This window comes from Octopus sinensis, linkage group LG24 (assembly GCF_006345805.1).
Source record: "Octopus sinensis linkage group LG24, ASM634580v1, whole genome shotgun sequence".
Taxonomy (NCBI): domain Eukaryota; kingdom Metazoa; phylum Mollusca; class Cephalopoda; order Octopoda; family Octopodidae; genus Octopus; species Octopus sinensis.
The window spans coordinates 10,318,214-10,340,997 of record NC_043020.1 but is presented as its reverse complement, the minus strand read 5'-3'; the positions used below and the strand labels follow the sequence as shown (position 1 = coordinate 10,340,997).

Here is a 22,784-nt window from a genome sequence, read left to right as displayed (position 1 = left end):
ACATGCACGCACACATGCATACACACACACACACGCTATCATATACACACATACACATGCCACTACACAGACACGTGCACACACATACAGTTACCACCACACACCCACACACAACACACACACACTCAGTTACTGCCACACACATACATACACACACAGATACTAACCATTCTTCATACTCTCCTATCCCAGAAAACACTTTCTTTTTGTCGTTCTACTTCCAGTCATTTCAAAAATGTAATTACACATGGATTCTTGGTAATTTATTTTTTCCTTTTTCTTCCTTTTCATTCCCATGTTTCCTGTTTCCGAACAAGAGCTATGCTCAAAATGTAAAACAACCACTCTTTTCCTTCTCTGAGCATCTTATTATTACTTTACATGAACTACGTCCACGCATTGTTGCTTTTTCTTGTTGACTTTTTCTCCATTTTTTTAATTAACTATATATATATATATATATATATAATATACATATACATATATACTATATATGTGTATACAGATAAATATATATATACATACATACTATATAAGTATGTGTGTAATATAGATGTATACTCTTTACTCTTTACTCTTTTACTTGTTTCAGTCATTTGACTGCGGCCATGCTGGAGCACCGCCTTAAGTCGAGCAAATCGACCCCGGGACTTATTCTTTGTAAGCCCAGTACTTATTCTATCGGTCTCTTTTGCCGAACCGCTAAGTGACGGGGACGTAAATACACCACCATTGGTTGTCAAGCAATGCTAGGGGGACAAACACACACACACAAACACACATACACACATATATATATACATATATACGACAGGCTTCTTTCAGTTTCCGTCTACCAAATCCACTCACAAGGCATTGGTCGGCCCGGGGCTATAGCAGAAGACACTTGCCCAAGATGCCACGCAGTGGGACTGAACCCGGAACCATGTGGTTGGTTAGCAAGCTACTTACCACACAGCCACACCTAATATCCATGATAAATATTTATATGGTGGTTGTCTACTCCTTATACAGAGTTTGACCACTTCCTGTACCTACACCTGAGCACCATCACGGTGTCTGATGTGGCTTTTTAAACCAGACAATGTTCAGAAAAGACACCCACGTAGATTGCACCTCTGATTTGGATTACCAATACCTGCAGATAAGTTCTGCTCTTTCAGGATCTTAACATGTCTTTTGAGGTCTCCATTGGATTTGCAAACCTTTTGGCATACACTGCATTCAAAGGTGTGCACAGACATATAGTCAGAATAGTTGGTGGAGCTTTGTTTTCCATGGGTTCGCAAATGAGATTTGAGGCCAGCAAAAGCCAGACATGGCCTATCAGAGACTCTGCACACAAAAAGGTCATTGTCATTTGCCTTCTTGATTGTTACATTCTTCCTTAGATCTCTTTTGAGTCATACTTGAGTTATCCTGGTCTCTTCAAATGCTTTCACTCCACTCCACACTTTTGTTCACCATCCAACTCAATCCAAAGCAAGGGTTTCTATATTTTCTGAAACCATTCCAAGCGACTTCATAGTAGTCCCTATGCTGTCCTTGAACCTTTTTTAGGTTTACGCCGATAGCGTTTCCCCTCTGCAAGATAACCATAAAATAGCTGTTTCAGCATGCGTTCATCTGCTATTCGAACAATATTATTTTACTCTTTTTTTTACTCTTTTACTTGTTTCAGTCATTTGACTGCGGCCATGCTGGAGCACCACCTTTAGTCGAGCAACTCAACCCCGGGACTTATTCTTTTGTAAGCCTAGTACTTATTCTATCGGTCTCTTTTGCCAAACCGCTAAGTGACGGAGATGCAAACACACCAGCATCGGTTATCAAGCAATGCTAGGGGGACAAACACAGACACACACACACATGCATATATATATATATATATACATATATACGACAGGCTTCTTTCAGTTTCCGTCTACCAAATCCACTCACAAGGCTTTGGTCGGCCCAAGGCTATAGTAGAAGACACTTGCCCAAGGTGCCACGCAGTGGGACTGAACCCAGAACCATGTGGTTGGTAAACAAGCTACTTACCACACAGCCACTCCTGCCACAACATCTCAATTGGTTCCTCAAAATCACAGCTTTAATTGAGGTGATACCTGCAGATGCAAGGACGTCTGTGTTTGGAGTAAAAGAACTCCATATAATTTTTAAAATGCGATGAAGGCATTTTTGGTGGAATTTTTCTAACAGTTTAAAATGCCTTTCATGACAAGTCCAAGTTCCACAGGAATACAACAGGGATGGTAAGACAAATGATGGAAGAGCATTGTAGAAAATATAAGAGATTATATTTTAGATTAAAAAAGAACTTTTTATTGGCTAAACTGGCAAAATGACCATTCCGAAATATAACAATGTCTGTTTCAACACACAACTTCACATAAAAAATCTTGCACAGCAAATATATAAACGTACTTTGTTTATCATAATTTTGAAAAATAAAAAAGTATAAAGAAACTGCATTATTTATGAGATGACTCAATAATATAACATACATACATATATATACATATATATATATAATATATTATATATATATATATATATATATTACACACATGCACATACATATATGTATATATAATGTGTTATATAGATAAATAAATATATCGAAAGGAGGAGGGGGGGGACGGGAGGGAGGAGGAGGAGGGAGAGGGAGAGGAGGGGAGAGGAGGAGGAGGAGGAGGAGAAGGAGAAGAAGAAGAGAAGAAGAAGAGAAGAGAAGAGAGAAGAAGAAGAAGAAGAAGAAGAAGAAGAGAAGAAGAAAAGAAGAAGAAGAAGAAGAGCTACAACAATATGACCACACATAAAATGTTGGAAAAAGAAACAAAGAATAAAATATAGAAGAAAATTAGAAAGAAAAAGTTACATATCAGAACTGGAAAATAAAGAAACAATAAAATTAAAATAGAATAAAAATGAATGAGTTTCACCTGATTCACATTGATATCGAATAATTTACACGCTTCATCAGAGGGTGACGATATATCTATCCCAAATGTCTTCCAAGCCTAGGGAAAGACAGAATATTTGAATTACATTAAATAGTGCACACATTTATTATCATCATTCAAAATGAACTAAGAAAATATCTCAAATGCATGAATTTAAGTGAAAAAAAATGTTTAGAAGAAATATTCAAAGAAAAACCAGTTTGGTATTTAACTTTTGATGACATCAATAGATAACACAGCAATAAAAAAACTTATCAAAAATTTCATGTCATGACAATTAGGGAAAAAGAAATTGTATGTCACAACAATTAGTTATCTATTAAATAGGATTAAAAATTTGGAGGAAAAATTATGCATATTAGATTATAGGAAAAGCATTTATAATCAATGGGTTATTTAGGGTATTAGTGGATGCGCAACGGCCCAGTGCTTAGGGCAGCGGACTTGCGGTCATAGGATCGCGGTTTCGATTCCCAGACCGGGCGTTGTGAGTGTTTATTGAGCGAAAACACCTAAAAGCTCCACGAGGCTCCGGCAGGGGATGGTGGTGATCCATGCTGTACCCTTTCACCACAACTTTCTCTCACTCTTACTTCCTGTTTCTGTTGTACCTGTATTTCAAGGGGCCGGCCTTGTCACTCTCTGTGTCACGCTGAATATCCACGAGGACTACGTTAAGGGTACACGTGTCTGTGGAGTGCTCAGCCACTTACACGTTAATATCATGAGCAGGCTGTTCCGTTGATTCAGATCAACCGGAACCCTCATCGTCGTAACCAACAGAGTGCTTCCACATTTAGGGTATTGAAATATTTATGAGGTGATATCAAAAGGCTCCTGGACGAGTTATGTTAATAAAAAATAACTTATTTACCTAAGTTTTCACATGCTTTCCTTAGAAATAGTCACCTATTTCATTATTACCCACAAGGGGCTAAACATAGAGGGGACAAACAAGGACAGACATAGGTATTAAGTCGATTACATCGACCCCAGTGCGTAACTGGTACTTAATTTATCGACCCAGAAGGATGAAAGGCAAAGTGGACCTCGGCGGAATTTGAACTCAGAACGTAACGGCAGACAAAATACTGTAAAGCATTATGCCCGGCATGCTAACGATTGTGCCAGCTCGCTTCCTTATATATATATATTATATATATATATATATATATATATATATAACACATTAGTATGTATGTATGTATGTATGTATGTATGTATGTATGTATGTAAGTATGTATGTATGTAAGAATGCATGTATGTATGTATGTATGTATGTAAGTATGTATGTATATATATATATATACATATATATATATGTGTGTGTGTATATATATATACATATGTATATGTGTATAATATATATATATATATATATATATATATACATGTGTATATGTGTGTGTGTATTCACAAGGGGCTTTTTCCAGTTCCCATCTGCCAAATTCTATTCACAAGGCTTTGATCAATCCAGAGTTGTAACAGGAGGCACTTGCCCAAATTATCGTGCAGTGGGATTGAACCTGATACCACATAGTTGGAAAGCAAGCTTCTGAAACACACACCAATGCTATGTGAATTCACACATTTTTTTTTGTTAGAGTAGGATGTTGGCAAAAGACTTACCTGTTTATCTCTCCATTGGTAGTACATACTTGCTAAGAATTTTCTTGATTTCTTCCTGCAAATTCAGTTGATCACCAGCAACTAGCTCCACCGACAAAGTACTACAGGTTTACAGGCGAACCTCTCATAAACCACTTCACGTGTCTGCCAGATAACGTCTTACTATCTCTTTGTCCGTTTTCTTAATATCTTATTCAAGGTCAAAAAAAATATCAAGTGTATACTTTATTACCATATACATACATATATATACACACATATTACATATAAATATATATATTTATACATATATTACATACACACACACACACACACACAGAGGTATATATATTACAAGTAGAAAGATATATTTTTCAACACGTAATTACTGATAGAACAGCTTATATAAGATAAAGTCCTTACAAAGCAGAAAAATCTGTCAGCAACCCGCCACGAGACTCAAACTCACATCCCTTTAATTTCCAGTCAAAGCGCTTTACCATTAAGCTAAGCTACTTAACTGACAAATTCTCCTGCAATTCTAGAACTTATAAACTCATCTAGAAATGCTAGTTGGAATAGAAATTTTGTCATATGGAAATTAAAGGGATGTGAGTTCAAGTCTCATGGTTGGTTGCTGACAGATTTTTCTGCTCTGTAAGGATTTTATTCTGTATATGCTGTTCTCCCAGTACTTACATGTTGAAAAATGTGTCTTTCTACTTGTACTACAATACATTTCAGCGCTTCAAAAACAAATTTACATATGACATAATGTATATATATATATATAGGAGGCACAATGGCCCAGTGGTTAGGGCAGCGGACTCGCGGTCATAGGATCGCGGTTTCGATTCCCAGACCGGGCGTTGTGAGTGTTTATTGAGCGAAAACACCTAAAAGTTCCACGAGGCTCTGGCAGGGGATGGTGGTGATCCCTGCTGTACTCTTTCACCACAACTTTCTCTCACTCTTACTTCCTGTTTCTGTTGTACCTGTATTTCAAAGGGCCGGCCTTGTCACTCTCTGTGTCACGCTGAATATCCCCGAGAACTACGTTAAGGGTACATGTGTCTGTGGAGTGCTCAGCCACTTACACGTTAATTTCACGAGCAGGCTGTTCCGTTGATTCAGATCAACCGGAACCCTCATCGTCGTAACCGACGGAGTGCTTCCCCCCCTTATATATATATATATATATATATATATTACACACACATTCACATATAAATGTGTGCGTATATATATATATATATATATATATATATAGTTAATCCAAACAAGAAAGCACAAAAAAAACACAACAACGCGGGGACGTGGAACAAATATAGTATTATTAGACGCTCAGGAAAGAAGGAAAGGAGGGTTTAACGTTTCGAGTGGAGCTCTTCGTCGGAAACATAGGAGAAGGAAAGATCCAGAGAAGGAAAGACAGAGGAAAAAAATCACCAATGGTACACACGCAGTCACATTTTGTAAATATGTGGTCTGATGAATAAGTATCTCAACTGTTGCCATAGTAACAAAGTTAAAGCACGCAGAGTGAAGCTGCTTGGCAAAGATTGACCTCAAACTCTGCTGTGCATGCACACTAAGTTTTAACGTTCTAGCTCACTTCTGCTGTTTACAGCAGTGCTTGGAAGGAAGGTGTGTAGCATGTGATTGTCGCATTGACCATGATAGAGAAATTTGAGCAGAGAATCTGTATCAAATTTTGCCTTAAGCTTGGCAATACCTGCGCAGAGGTCTATGCAGAGTTTTCAAAAAGTTTTCAGGAGTGGCTGTGTGGTAAGTAGCTTGCTTACCAACCACATGGTTCCAGGTTCAGTCCCACTGCGTGGCATCTTGTGCAAGTGTCTTCTACTATAGCCTCGGGCCGACCAATGCCTTGTGAGTGGATTTGGTAGATGGAAACTGAAAGAAGCATGTCGTATATATGTATATATATATGTATTTGTGTATATGTTTGTGTGTCTGTGTTTGTCCCCCTAGCATTGCTTGACAACCAATGCTGGTGTGTTTATGTCCCCGTCACTTAGCGGTTCGGCAAAAGAGACCGATAGAATAAGTACTGGGCTTACAAAGAATAAGTCCCGGGGTCGATTTGCTCGACTAAAGGCGGTGCCCCAGCATGGCCGCAGTCAAATGACTGAAACAAGTAAAAGAGTAAAAGAGTAAAGAGTTCTCAATACAATGAAGGAGATCTTGTGCAACTGAAACCTGAGTAGCTCTTTGGTCAGCTGAAAGCATTTTTGGCACAAACTTAGCAGATATGCATCTCGTACCCAAATCTTCAACGATAATGGACAGAACTGAACCATAACTAATCTGCACATTCTCTGATAACTCACAGATGATTCAATGATTTCACCTCTCCGCTGCATGCACATCTGCGATGTCTTTCTCAATTCTGCTGGTTGTGGGTCTCCCAGGACCTTCGCGAAAATCAACAGTTTTTGGCCATCTTGGAAACACCTGAACCACTTGTACACTTGTGTGCAGCTCATACATTCCTCTCAATACAATTTCTGCGATTTTGCATAGGCCTCTGAGCATGACAACTTTCTCTGTCATGGTCAATGCAATGATCACATGCTACACACCTTCCTTCCAAGCACTGCTGTTAACAGCAGAAGTGAGCTAGAACGTTAAAACTTAGTGCGCATGCACAGCAGAGTTCAAGGTGAATCTTCGCCAAGCAGCTTCACTCTGCATGGTTTAGCTTCGTTACTATGGCAACAGTCCAGATACTTATTGATAAGATCTTGTATATGTATATATATATTATATATATATTATATATATGTACATATACGCAGCGCTATGCGTGTGGCAAGTTTTCTACGGCCGGATATATATATATATATATATATAATATATATATATATATAAATATATACATATATATATACACATATATATATGCATATATATATATATGTATGTATGTATGTATATATATAAGTATACATACATACACACTCACATATGCACACACATGCACACATCACCAAGATAGATATAGATATGCATACATATATAAAGATAGGGTATATAACGTCATATATATATACAGTGTGTATATATACATACATATATATATTATATATATATATATATATATATATATATATATATGTATATATATACATATATACACACACATATATATATATATATCGAAATCGGAATCGAAATTGAACCAATCCTATGACTGGCACCCGGCAGATGCCAGGACCCCTGGACTGGAGATACGTAAAAAGCACTATCCGAATCGTGGCCGATGCCAGAGCCGCCTCGACTGGCTTCCGTGTCGGTGGCACGTAAAAAGCACCATCCGAATCGTGGCCAAAGCCAGTGCCGCCTTGACTGGCTTCCGTGCAGGTGGCACGTAAAATGCACCAATCCGACCGTGGCCGATGCCAGCCTCGCCTGGCACCAGTGCAGGTGGCACATAAAAAGCACCCACTACACTCACGGAGTGGTTGGCATTAGGAAAGGCATCCAGCTGTAGAAACAGCTGTAGAAGCCTGGTGCAGCCTTCTGGCTTCCCAGATCCCCGGTCGACCGTCCAACCCATGCTAGCATGGATAACGGACGTTAAACGATGATGATGATGATGATGATGATATATATAAAAGAGATAATGGTGTCATTCAGACCCAAAGGTGTCAGGTAATGCTGAATAAGTGCTATAGACATACCATAGTTAAGTTCCAGATTTGGTAATATTGCAAATAAAGGATTCAATGTTGGTTCTATGTCAGTGTGTGTATATAAGAATTTTTTGCGTAATAAGATAAAAAACTGTGTGTAGATATTAGAGCATTTATATATAGAACGTCTAAAATCAATAAAATTTATCTATAAGTAGTCTAATATCTACACAGACTTGGTTTTTTTTATCTTATTACGCAAACAATTCTTATATACATATATATATACATACATAAACGTTTATATATCTTATCTTCATATATGTATACATATATCTTTCTTTTTACATTTGTGTGTGTGTACATATGCACAGTTGTCTGTGAATGTGTGCATGTGCATTTGTGTGTGTGTGAGTGTGCATGTACACAAGTTTATCTTTCAAAGTGACACATGAAATTAGGTAGAGAAAAATAATACAAGTTATAATCAATATTTTATTGCTCCTCTTTTAATAATAATAATAATGAATAATAATAATATATAATGAAATTATTGTATACAGTGCTCAGGTGCACCACAACTTGTCAGAAAGTGCATGCAGTAGTGTACAAATGTCTGGAAAGTGAACAGTGTATGAGTCAGATACATGCTTGTGTGTGTATGGAGGGGAAAAAATCAGGTGTAGTGTTGGCGAATCTCAGAAAGCATGGAAGTTTTGAAGGATGCAGTGCTCCGACAACTAACAACTGATGCCGGCAGTTTGTTCCATGCTTCAGCAACTCTTAGCGTGAAAAAATGTTTCCGAAAGTCATGGGAGCTGTGCTGTTTTCTGACTTTGTAAATATGTCCACGGGTGTTAGACGGGTGGAGTTTTTAAATAATAATAATAATAATGAAATTATTGTATACAGTGCTCAGGTGCACCACAACTTGTCAGAAAGTGCATATAAAGTACATGCAGTAATGTACAAATGTCTGGAAAGTGAACAGTGTATGAGTCAGATACATGCTTGTGTGTGTATGGAGGGGAGAAAATCAGGTGTAGTGTTGGCGAATCTCAGGAAGCATGGAAGTTTTGAAGGATAGAATGAACAACAGCAGTTACTCTTCTGGACATTGATTCCCGCAGAATTTTTGGCACATTTCTTTAATTTCATCATTCCTGTGTTTCACTGGAGTAAACGCTTGAACAATTTCGCATTTCGTTCAAGGTTGTAGTAACTTTATGTGCTTTTGCATACACTCTGGAGGGTTTTAATTGTATTTAAATTTGGTGAATACAGGGGCCAATCAAGCAGTGTTACACCATGTTGAATGAAAGGAATCCATTGGTTGCTTGCTAACATGAACTGGTTTTTTATTCTGTTGAAAAATGCCACTACAATTTGGAAACCAGAATTTTGTTGCAACATCGTATGACACTCAATGATGTCCTTTGAGGATGGAATACTTGCTTCAGTGAGCTATACAGTTGCTTTGCATACTTTCACTCAGTGAAATCAATCAAAATCAAAATTAAACTCGATGACTGGTGTCTGTGCTAGCAGGGTGCAAAGAGCACCATCCGAACGTGATCATTGACAGAGCAGCTAACCGGCTTCCGTGCCAGTGGCACTTAAAGGGCACCATTCGAGCGTGATCGTTACCAGTGTCGCCTTACTGGCACTTGTGCCCGTGTTATCAGGGTGCAAAGAGCACCATCTGAATGTGATCATTGACAGAGCAGCCAACTGGCTTCCGTGCCAGTGGCACATAAAAGGGCACCATTCGAGCGTGATCATTACCAGTGTCGCCTTATTGGCACTTGTGCCCGTGCTAGTAGGGTGCCAAGAGCACCATCCGAGAGTGATCGTTGCCAGAGCAGCCAACCAGCTTCCGTGCCAGTGGCACGTAAAAGGGCACCATTCGAGTGTGATCGTTACCAAAGTTGCCTTACTGGCACCTGTGCTTGTGACATGTGTAAAAGGATTTGAGTGAGGTCGTTGCCAGTACCGCCTGACTGGCCCCTGTGCTGGTGGCACGTAAAAAGCACCCACTACACTCTTGGAGTGGTTGGCGTTAGGAAGGGCATCCAGCTGTAGAAACTCTGCCAAATCAAGACTGGAGCCTGGTGCAGCGATCTGGTTTGCCAGCCCTCAGCCAAAATCGTCCAACCCATGCTAGCATGGAAAGCAGATGCTAAACGATAATGATGATGATGATGATATGTGTTTTGCATTTCTTTGAAAATATTTGACCATCAATTGTTTTGCACTTGTCAACAAGCATATTTGTAGAGACAGTTGTTTTCAAGAAAGGTTACAACAGAATTATGTTCAGCCTCACAATTGTTCATAGCTTTTAAGTGAGGAGAACACCTTTGCTCAAGAACTTTTTCATTCTTATTATTGTCATCAAACTAGTGTCTATGCACATTTTTGGTTAAACAAGGAATTTTTGCACCAATACCTATTTCTTTACTACCCACAAGGGGCTCAACACAGAGAGGACAAACAAAGACAGACAAACGGATTAAGTCGATTATATTTCGACCCCAGTGCGTAACTGGTACTTAATTTATCGACCCCGAAAGGATGAAAGGCAAAGTCGACCTCGGCGGAATTTGAACTCAGAACATAACAGCAGACGAAATATGGCTAGACATTTCGCCCGGCGTGCTAACGGTTCTGCCAGCTCGCTGCCTTATTTTTCCACCAATACCATATACTTTTCCTTTAAAATTATTTCAAGTACCATCAAAATTAGCCCCAGCATATCCTTGTGGTAATAACACTTAATAATTAGCATTCCATTAGGTTTTTGATGCCAATTTGTTTGAGTATTTTCCTTTCATTCCTTCTTGTCTTTTTCATCGTCGTCGTCATCATCATCGTCATGATCACCATCATTATCATCATCATCATCATCGTTTAACGTCCGTTTTCCATATTAGCATGGGTTGGACAGTTCAACTGGGGTCTGGGAAGCCAGAAGGCTGCACCAGGCTCCAGTCTGATCTGGCATTGTTTCTACAGCTGGATGCCCTTCCTAACACCAACAACTCCATGAGTGTAGCGGGTGCTTTTTACGTGCCACCGGCACGGGGCCAGACGAGGCTGGCAACGGCCACAATCGGATGGTGCATTTTACGTGCCACCGACATGGAGGCCAGGCGGGGCGGCACTGGCAACGGCCACGTTCGGATGGTTCTCTTACGTGCCATCAGCACTGGTATCACAGCTACAATTTCCATTGATGTTGGTCGATTTCGATTTTGATTTTCGTTTTCACTTGCCTCAACAGGTCTACACAAGTAGGGTTTGTGTCACAAGAAGGAAAGGTATGCATAAGTGGGCTGGCTACATCCCAGGTAGAGGCCACGGGTTATGGACTCACTTGTCCTGCTGGGTCGAGAAATTTCATGATCAGTACCACACTCTGCACCTCATTTAACATGTACCAGGCACATATCTACAAAAGTACACATATAGGGGACTACAGGGTCCAACACATGTCTATGCTTTGACCTAAGGTGAATCCATGTCACTTTTTGAATGTCATTTTGTTGATGGAGCCTATTACCTATGACTAGATTAAATTCAGAGCTGAACTGAAGGAGAAGGAGACCATTGCTGTTCATATTGCATTCAGCATGAATATAAAGGGGTTCCCAGACCATATTATCTTTCTCAACTCAAGCATGAAAATTCCCTAAAATAAGAAATTTATCACTTACTGGAGTAGAAGAAATTGTTTCAAATCTTGGGAAATACTCTTTTACTCTTTTACTTGTTTCAGTCATTTGACTGCGGCCATGCTGGAGCACCGCCTTTAATCGAGCAACTCGACCCCAGGACTTATTCTTTTGTAAGCCCAGTACTTATTCTATCAGTCTCTTTTGCCGATCCGCTAAGTTACGGGGACGTAAACACACCAGCATCAGTTGTCAAGCAATGCTAGGGGGACAAATACAAACGCACAAACACACACACGCATATATATATATACATATATATGACGAGCTTCTTTCAGTTTCCGTCTACCAAATCCACTCACAAGGCTTTGGTCAGCCCGAGGCTATAGTAGAAGACACTTGCCCAAGGTGCCACGCAGTGGGACTGAACCCGGAACCATGTGGTTGGTAAACAAGCTACTTACCACACAGCCACTCCTGCGCCTGATTATTACTTCATAATCACTGTCCAAAATTGAGGCAAACACATATAATTGTTGTAAGATGTTAGTTTTCTGATACTCTCATTTATTTACTTTGGATTTTTTAACATAAAATAATCAATTATTTTTCGTTTTGGGATTTGGTTTGCAAGATTTTTTATATGAGTTTGCATGTTGAAGCATATTCTGTTATGTCTGGGGAGAGTCATTCTCTTTTAGTGCCTTAGTATTTAACATCACGTGACATGACCGACCAGACCATCAGATGTTGTTACACGTCGCTGGTCACAATGCGTTGGCATTGTTTTAGCCTTCGAATGACGTCACCCCGCTGCCTAAGCGAGCAGACCAATAGACGAAAGAGTGGTGAAAGAGTACAGCAGGGATCACCATCCCCTGCCGGAGCCTCATGGAGCTCTTTAGGTGTTTTCGCTCAATAAACACTCACAACGCCTGGCCTGGGAATCGAAACCGCGACCCTACGACCGCGAGTCCGCTGCCCTAACCACTGGGCCATTGCGCCTCCACTATTATTATTTAACATACTTACTGGTAAATTTCAAGAGTCAAGACTATTGAAAAGGTTGCAAGACGCAACAAAAATTTTAGAAAATAAAAATAAGAAATAAGTGGAAATTTTACCGGTGAGTGTGTTAAATAATAAGGCACTAGGCGTTTTCGCTCAATAAACACTCACAACGCCTGGCCTGGGAATCGAAACCGCGATCCTACGACTGTGAGTCCGCTGCCCTAACCACTGGGCCATTGTGCCTCCACTATTATTATTTAACATACTTACTGGTAAATTTCAAGAGTCAAGACTATTGAAAAGGTTGCAAGACGCAACGAAAATTTTAGAAAATAAAAATAAGAAATAAGTGGAAATTTTACTGGTGAGTGTGTTAAATAATAAGGCACTAAAAGAGAATGACTCTCCCCAGACACAACAGAATCAATTATTTGTCCTGCTATAATGAATTGCTATCAACCACAGGCTGCCAACCCACATTAAATGAACAGATGACTTTCATGTCCCATTTTCTAGACCCCTCCCTTAACAAAGTAAGCAACATTCTCCTAAAAAGGACTGCTTTTTCACCAAATAAATTACTTGTCTGTTCTGAGCACTTTTAGCAATCTTTACATATATAAAACTGAGAATGTGTGTCTGTCTGTCTGTCTGTGTGTTTCCCTAAAACTTGAGAACTACACAACCAATTTCATTAAATTTTACACTTGCCTTACTTAGGGTCCGGGGAGTGTCATCAGCTAAAAAAAAATGTTCAACTTCTTGCCTAGAGCGAGCCCATAGCAATATCATATCTTCTCCACTATTTCAGTATTACGTGTTAAAAGTGAAACAAAAACATTTCTCTATTTTATGTCAGATACTTTCACTTTAACAATAAAAATAATAATAACAATTGAATTATATGTAGTAAGTAATAATTAAAATCAAACTAAAGTATAATATAATCGTAACATAACAAAAGTAAAACTATCAATTGGTATAAAATTGCATCAATGACTTGAACTTGAATAAGTGGTTTCACATGAATGGGAATAAATTAAAAATAAAATTAGCGTGTAGAAATGGAATAGTCCAGATGGATAATAAAAAATTAAATTAAAGAAAAGACTATTGTCTATAAAGTATACAATGTAGAGAAAAAAGGTCGCGTTTTTTTGCACTCTGTAAAATTCGGTTAAAAAAGAAAAAAGAACAAAAAGTGAATTGTGGTTGCGGAATTGGAACGTCGGTTGGTGCGGTTTCGCGTCGCACTGGTTCTGTGCGTCGCACGTTTTCTGTTCGGGAGGCTGTTTTTCGGTCTGAGGCGACTATGAGCCGCCTCTACCAAATGGATGAGATGGAAGGGAGAAATTTCTCTGAAAATTCGTCGACATCTGAGGAGGAGTTGGCGGTGAAAAAAATGGAAAGCACCTATGCAGGTATAACGAAGAAGTCAACAGAAAAAGAGATAGACCTGGCTAAGTTGACGGACTTCCAGGAGTTCATGAAGGAGGAGGAGAACGGAGAGGTTGAGCTGTTGCCTCTAGCAGGGCGCGGAGACTGGTTCCATCGTAGAACCATTAATATAAAGTATTTATGAATGGAGGTAGAAAAATGGAAGTGATTAACATGGAAGCAATTGAAGAGGCTTTCAAACGGACAGGAGAAGAAATTGTGTACATGACAAAAGGATTAGAATATGGAACCATAACGGTACAATTTAAAAGTGAGAAAGCAGCCAGGAATATAGCAGCCAAGGTGGTGAGTACAGAAAAGTTTTACTTGTTCCCCTCGTATTTGAATAGAAGGACCACCAGAATTAGGGTGGAAGGAATACCTCCACACCTAGAGGGCGAATTAATAACGGCTGCGGTTATCAAAGGAAATGAAGATAAAGTGGACATCCTCCACGCCATTATGAAATATGAAGGCGTGAGAGGTGCCACACTAGTAATGAACATACAGACGGAGGCGGAAGTTATAGAAAAGCTTACGGACAGTATAAAAACTGGAAATATTATTATGAGAGTGTGGGTGGAGGGTAGGGCGCCCAGGTGCTACAAGTGTGGCCTGAGGGGTCACATAAGAGCCTACTGCCCTCCCCCACTAAAGGAAAAAGAAAAGGAAATCGTCGCGGAAGCCCCAAAAGAGGAAGAAACCAAAGAGAACCAAAGGGAAAAAGAAACGACAGAAGAAGAGGAGATGCAACAAGAGTGGAAGAAGGAAGAAAAAAGAGAAAAGGAAAAAAAGAAAAACTGTGCGAAGCCCCAACCCACCCCAACACCACCCGCACCCTCTGAATCCCACCCTTCCCCTGCAGACAGTGAACCCACCCGCTCCCCTCCAACAAGAAAACAAAAAAAAAATAACAATACAGACAGACAAGAGTTTGAAAATGAACCCAGGCCGAACATTTATATTGTGACTGAACAGAAAGAGGTTGAAAGGGTAATGGAGGAGTATGAATGGTATGAAATGGATGGGACCAGATATGCAGTGCTGGAAAAGAAGAATATAGATGAGTTTGTGTTGAGGTGTGAAAGGGAGAACTGGGAGGTGAAAGATACAAGAATGAGCGATGAATTCGTGGAATATATGGAGGACAGTTTCGGAGTAAGAATGGATATGGATGGTCTTAATATTGGGAATGAACATTCAGGTGACAGTGAAAACAAAAGGACAGGTAAGTGATGCTGGCGGAGGGGGCCGTTAGCATCGCTTTCATATTATCATTTTTTCATTTTCATTTGCTCATAAATTTAATCATATTGTTCTATGTCCCCCATGTTTTGTTATGTCCGCCATTCTTCGTAGCCCCTGGTGGGTAATAAAGAAATAACATGAAGGAAAGCACCTTTGAAAAGTGTCTTGGTGCGACTATGAAAGGTATCTAATCAGAGGTGGTAAATTCGCCACAATAGAAGCAAGGTTCGAGTCAACGGAGCGTGCAAGGGAGTACTCGACTCAAACTTGCCAAGTGGAAATATTTTATTTTTACCTTTATATCTGGGATGTAGGATGTCCCGGAAGAAAATTAAAAATGCCACCCCCACCCCCAGAAGTAGAGGTAGGCTGGATTGTAGCCACACTTCTATACAAGAGGGAGGACAAGATACAATTGATCGAAATTACAAGAGATGGGCTAACAATTCCAGTCTGTTATATATTTTGAGTATTGTTATCACTAGCGATATCAAGATATAACTTTATATTTTGTATTTTATGTGTAGATGTATATATATAGATGTACATGTAATATGTACACATATATATACACATATATACATGCACTAGCACTATGACCCGGCAACGACGGGTCTTTAATGCTAGTGTTAATATAAACCTCAATTTTTTAAAATCAGTTATCTTAAAACTTTTAAGCAAATTTTTGTTGTTTTTATATATTTTTGTTATCAGTCTTGCCAGATGTGATAACAATTTAGGTTAAGGCCATTTCACAACACACAAACATACACACATATATATATACATATATAGGACGGGCTTCTTTCAGATTCCATCTGCCAAATCCATTCACAAGGCTTTGGTCAGCCTGAGGCTATAGTAGAAGACACTTGCCCAAGGTGCCACACAGTGGGACTGAACCCAGAACCATGTGGTTTGAAAGCAAGCTACTTACCACACAGCCACTCCCGTGCCTATTATAGAAAGTCCTGTGCAAACTAATCTTAATATGAAGCCACAGTAAGTTAAATGTCTAAAGGATGAAAGCTATCATACACTGGGATGGAAGCACTCCGTCGGTTACGACGACGAGGGTTCTGGTTGATCCGAATCAACGGAACAGCCTGCTCGTGAAATTAACGTGTAAGTGGCTGAGCACTCCACAGACACGTGCACCCTTAACGTAGTTCTCGGGGATATTCAGCGTGACACAGAGAGTGACAAGGCCGGCCCCTTGAAATACAGGTACAACAGAAACAGGAAGTAAGAGTGAGAGAAAGTTGTGGTAAAAGAGTATAGCAGGGATCACCACCATCCCCTGCCAGAGCGTCGTGGAGCTTTTAGGTGTTTTCGCTCAATAAATACTCACAACGCCCGGTCTGGGAATCGAAACCGCTATCCTATGACCGCGAGTCCGCTGCCCTAACCACTGGGCCATTGCACCTCCACAATCATACACTAAATGCTAGGTTAATGACCCTACTCACACGAGACATGATTCTAGATTTGCAAAGTCATCATCCTCATACAGACAGATATATAACATAACCAGACAACAATGTTGATTATGTAAATTTTTGATATGTCTGTAAGCTCTTTGTAACCTGCTTTAGACAGAGCCAAGTTGTAATAGTGAGCACATACGCACACAAACACACATACTCTTTTACTCTTTTACTTGTTTCAGTCATTTGACTGCGGCCATGCTGGAGCACCGCCTTTTGTCGAGCAAATCGACCCCGGGACTTATTCTTTGTAAGCCCAGTACTTATTCTATCGGTCTCTTTTGCCGAACCATTAAGTGACGGGGACGTAAACACTCCAGCATCGGTTGTCAGGCAATGCTAGGGGACAAACACAGACACACAAGCACACACAAACACACACACGCACATATATATATACATATATATGACGGGCTTCTTTCAGTTTCCGTCTACCAAATCCACTCACAAGGCTTTGGTTGGCCCGAGGCTATAGTAGAAGACACTTGCCCAAGGTGCCACACAGTGGTTGGTAAACATAATTTAAAAATAGGATAAAATCTTCATAAGAAATTATCAAGTAGTTAGCGGGAAAAATTTTTTCCACTTGAATATATTTATTTATATTATATAGAGGGCATTATTACACATAAATGCCGCACGCTAGGAGGGACTCTTAAAGTCAAAACTACCGAAATAAACATATCGTACCGAATGCAAGTCATTTAAAAACAGAATTTAGCTGTTTTTAAATGACTTGCTTCGAGACTTGCATTCGGTACGATATGTTTATTTTGGTAGTTTTGACTTTAAGAGTCCCTCCTAGCGTGCGGCATTTATGTGTAATAATGCCCTCTATATACAATATATATATATATATATATATATATATATATATATATATATATTATATATATATATATATATTATATGTAGAAAAATACAAACTGGGACAAGAACGTAAAACATTTAGAAGACGATACAAAAAACACGGACGGGACATTCGAAGCCTTCAATCTTCAGTCAATAACCGGATCATCCTAGCAATTTCGGCTGATTAATCTATATATATATATATATATATGTGTGTGTAAAAAGTAAAAAATATATACAAACTGGGACAAGAACGTGAAACACCTAGAAGACGACACAAGAACCACAGGACGGGACATTCGAAGCCCTCAGTCATCAGTCAAGAACCGGATCATCTTTGCAATTTCGGCTGATTAATCTTGAGATTGCTCCGACCTGGGAAGCCACCAAGGAAATCTAAGCGCATTAGATCCCTTGGAAGAAAGCTTTGAATGTATTATATATATATAGTGTGTGTGTGTGTATGTGTGTCTGTAAGCATAGCTGCTCAGCAGGCAACCCAAAGCAAAAGGTATGCATAGCCTAACTGCTTGTGTGTGTGTGTGCTACTTACCACACAGCCACTCCTACGCCTATATGTATTGATGTTTTTCAATATATTTCCCTCCCAAAAAACATTTAATGGCATGAAGATGCCCCTAAGGATGGTTCGTTGCTGGGATTTAAACAAAAAATTCGGATTTTCTGTATTTTAAATTCTAATTGAAAAAACAAAATCGAAAAAGAGTGTAACTTTTAAGATTTCTGGGTGGGTCGGAGTTTAAAAAATTGCATTTTTTTTTTCAATTCCTGCATGTAGAACCTAAATTCGCAAAAATTGGATCTTTTCGGTTTGAACGGCAGTTTTTAAAATAATTTCCACGTAACTAAACACTTTTAAACTTTGTTTACTGGTAGAATGTGTTTATAAAACATCTTTTTCTCTTGGCTTTATTTAGAAAATTCTACAGTTTGTAAGATATTTGTTGTTTTTTTCTTCAATTTCTGCAATTTCAACCAATCAATGACGTCTATTGAAGTAAAAAAAACATTCTGTGCCGTATGAATATGTCCCTCGTTTAAGAAACAGATTGGGTTTATTTACATTTGTGAAGAAAAAAAGATACCCTTCCGCCACCCCTAACCCTAACCCTAAAACAGATTGAAATGCAATAGATCGATACTAGGGTCGTAATTATGGATAACAATTTCATATGACACCGCTAGAAAAAACTGCCGTTCAAACCGAAAAGATCCCAAAAATTTTCTGAAATTTCAGAAAGTAAAAAAAAGTTATAAGCGGTTATATCGGGTACGTATACCAGAATTCCACCCCTAACAGTACTGATATGACAATTACAGACAAAAATGTTTTAATTGTTAGTGAAAACAAAAGGAAAAAAAAGAGGAAAATCAATGAATATAAAACAAAACAATAAAAATGGGAAAAGCGAACAAAAACTTCAAAACAACAAAATCTCTCCACCGTGACGCCTTCTGCACCACACGGCTGAATACCATAAATACAACGGTGGTTCTGAAATCACGCTTACAGATTACTTAAAGGTTCTGTCTGTGAACCAGAAAAATGCTTATAATTCCTGGTATTAGAACCAAAAGCATAATACAGAATCTAGTGCTTGAGTTCCGTATTTAATTCATTTTGTAGTATTTTGAATCTGATCGTGTAAAAAAACCCATTTAATTTAAGAACTAAACTTCAATCTATGGAACTGTGTATAAAATAAATCAAGGCAATACCGGTGTAATAGTTTTACTTTCTTCCGAGTTAATTCCTTGTAAAATCTTTGTATGCAATGTTGTTGTAGGTGGAGTGTTGTATCGGAATCCCAAAATTCTGTAACTACGTTGAGGATGTGAGTTACTTCCATTCAACAATACATTATTTTATTTCCCATTCATCAGTTAAGAGTGATTTCCCCTGCCTCAACTACAAAACATATATAATATCTATTTCTTTACTACCCACAAGGGGCTAAACACAGAGAGGACAAACAAAGACAGACACACGGATTAAGTCGATAACACCGACCCTAGTGTGTAACTGGTTCTTAATTTATCGACCCCGAAAGGATGAAAGGCAAAGTCGACCTGGGCGGGATTTGAACTCAGAACGTAACGGCAGACGAAATACGGCTACGCATTTCGCCCGGCATTGTGGCCAATAAAAGAATTAATTAATTGTTGTTGTTGCTGTTGTTGTTGATGATGATGATGATGATGATGATGATGATGATGATGATGATGATGATGATGATGATGATGATGATGATGATGATGATGATGATGATGATGATGATGATGAGGTGGTGGTGGTGGTGGTGGCGTGCTGGCAGAATCGCTAGCACGCCGGGCGAAATGCTTTGCGGCATTTCATCTACCGTTACGTTCTGAGTTCGAATTCCGCCGAGGTCGACTTTGCCTTTCGTCCCTTCGGGGTCGATAAATTAAGTACCAGTTACGCATTGGGGTCGATATAATCGACTTAATCCGTTTGTCTATCCTTGTTTGTCCGCTCTGTGTTTAGCCCATTGTGGGTAGTAAAGAAATAGGTATTTCGTCTGCCGTTACGTTTTGAGTTCAAATCCCGCTGAGGTTGATTTTTGCCTTTCATCCTTTCGAGGGTCGATAAATGAAGTACCAGTTGCGTACTGAGGTCGATTTAATCGACTGGCCTTCCCCCCAAAATTTCAAGCCTTGTGCCTATAGCAGATGGGATTATTATTATTATTAAGGCGGCGAACTGGCAGAATCGTTAGCAGGCTTGGCAAAATACTCAGTGGCATTTCGTCCGTCTTTATGTTCTGAGTTCAAATTCCGCCTCAGTCGACTTTGCCTTTCATCTTTTCGGGGTCGGTAGAATATGTACTAGTTAAGTACTGGGCTCGCTGTTATTGACTATCCCCACCCCCAAATTTCAGGCCTTGTGCCTATAGCAGAAAGTATGATTATTATTGTTGTGTGTGTGTGTGATAACAGCCTATCGGCAATCTTTCCTCTCTAGTAGACCTTTCCGTCGATTTCCGTAAAAATTTTTTTTTTTACATATGGGCTTGCGGGAACTTTTGAAGTAATGAGAGCGAAAGAGACTAAGAGAAAGCGATTGTATGACGAGGGAAATTCTTTTGAAGTTACCGTGCATGGGAAGCATTGATGTACATGTGTGTGTGTGTGCGTGTGTGTGTTTGATGGGGTGTGGGAGACAGACAGTATGTTGTGTAAGTGAAGTGCTTCTGTTAGTGTGTGTGAAGAGACAGAGAGAGTAATGTGTGAAAGAAAGAGATAACTGAAATTTTTTACTCGGTGTATGTGTATATGTATGTATATTACTTCAAAAGTTCCCGCAAGGCCATATGTAAAAAAAAAAAAAAATTTTTACGGAAATCGACGGTAGGTCTACTAGAGACGAAAGATCGCCCAGCCTATCTTCTCTTTATCTTTTATCTTTTACTTGTTTCAGTCATTTGACTGCGGCCATGCTGGAGCACCGCCTTTAATCGAGCAACTCGACCCCGGAACTTATTCTTTTGTAAGCCCAGTACTTATTCTATCGGACTCCTTTGCCGAACCGCCAAATAACGGAGACACAAACACACCAGCATCGGTTGTCAAGCAATGCAAGGGGGAAAGACACAGACACTCAAACATATATACACACACACACACATATACATATATACGACGGGCTTCTCTCAGTTTCCGTCTACCAAATCCACTCACAAGGCTTTGGTTGGCCCGAGGCTAAAGAAGAAGACACTTGCCCATGTGGTTGGTAAACAAGCTACTTACCACACAGCCACTCCTGAATTTAACAATAGTGAGGCGGAGATAGAGACTTACATCATAGATAAACAAAATGGAAGTCCATACCTATTTCTTTACTACCCACAAGGGGCTAAAATGGAAGTCCATACCGGTGACCTTACTGAAGGTTACACACGACGTCAGTGGCTGCTGCTAAATTTGGTGTTTATAATATCATCTCGTAGAAAGATGGAAGGCGGGAAGTTGAATTGCATGCTAGAATTGCAACTACTGGTGGAGTAATGCGGCAGTTTTTAGAAAGCGAGTGGTCGGATCTTTTCCGTTTGAACGGCAGTTTTTTCTAGCGGTGTCATATGAAATTGTCACCCATAATTATGACCCTAGTATCGATCTATTGCATTCCAATCTGTTTTAGGGTTAGGGTGAGAGTTAGGGTTAGGGTTAGGGGGAAGGGTATCTTTTTTTCTTCAGAAAATTAAATAAACCCAATCTGTTTCTTAAATGAGGGACATATTCATACGGCACAGAATGTTTTTTTTTACCTCAATAGACGTCATCGATTGGTTGAAATTGTAGAAATTGAAGAAAAAAAACAACAACAAATATCTTACAAACTATAGAATTTTCTCAATAAAGCCAAGAGAAAAAGATGTTTTATAAACACATTCTACCAGTATACGAAGTTTAAAAGTGTTTAGTTACGTGGAAATTATTTTTAAAAAACTGCCGTCCAAACCGAAAAGATCCAAAGAAGGTTACAACCAGCCAACTAAGAGACACAACTGCCCACGACTCTATCACTTTCGCTAGCTCAATTTCTTTTCTCTGACATCATTCTATCACTATCTGTGGATTACTACTACAATGAGAACGTGTACACACATACAGGCCGAAATTAACTTTCTTAACCTCGCATGCTCTTTCAATAATATCACGCCTGCTCGTTGAGGTGTGGCATTATATTAAGTAACGGTAGATAAATATTCATTTACAACTTTGATCACTGTTTTTCTTTCATCTTGCACATCTGCAACAGCAATATGTATGTGCGTGCATATTTGAGTGTATATGCGCGCG

The 22,784-nt window shown here is 39.3% G+C and overlaps 1 protein-coding gene across 4 annotated transcripts in view; it reads right to left on the bottom strand.

Moving 5' to 3' along the window:
- LOC115223987 (tetratricopeptide repeat protein 38) overlaps window positions 1–21,837 on the bottom strand; it is a 59,894-nt gene extending 38,057 nt beyond the window's left edge. Inside the window, exons 1-3 of one of the 4 annotated variants that reach the window (XM_029794761.2) lie at window positions 21,813–21,837; window positions 4,599–4,787; window positions 2,949–3,026 (exon numbers count right to left, since the gene is read on the bottom strand). In XM_029794761.2, coding sequence (XP_029650621.1) covers window positions 2,949–3,026; window positions 4,599–4,625 — 105 coding nt within the window. In that variant the 5' untranslated portion in view covers window positions 4,626–4,787; window positions 21,813–21,837. Of the gene's footprint in view, window positions 1–2,948; window positions 3,027–4,598; window positions 4,788–18,495; window positions 18,520–19,682; window positions 19,881–21,812 lie in introns of those variants that run through there. The other 3 variants (XM_036512767.1, XM_029794764.2, XM_029794763.2) reach the window with 3 other exon arrangements.
- Window positions 21,838–22,784: the final 947 nt, after the last annotated feature.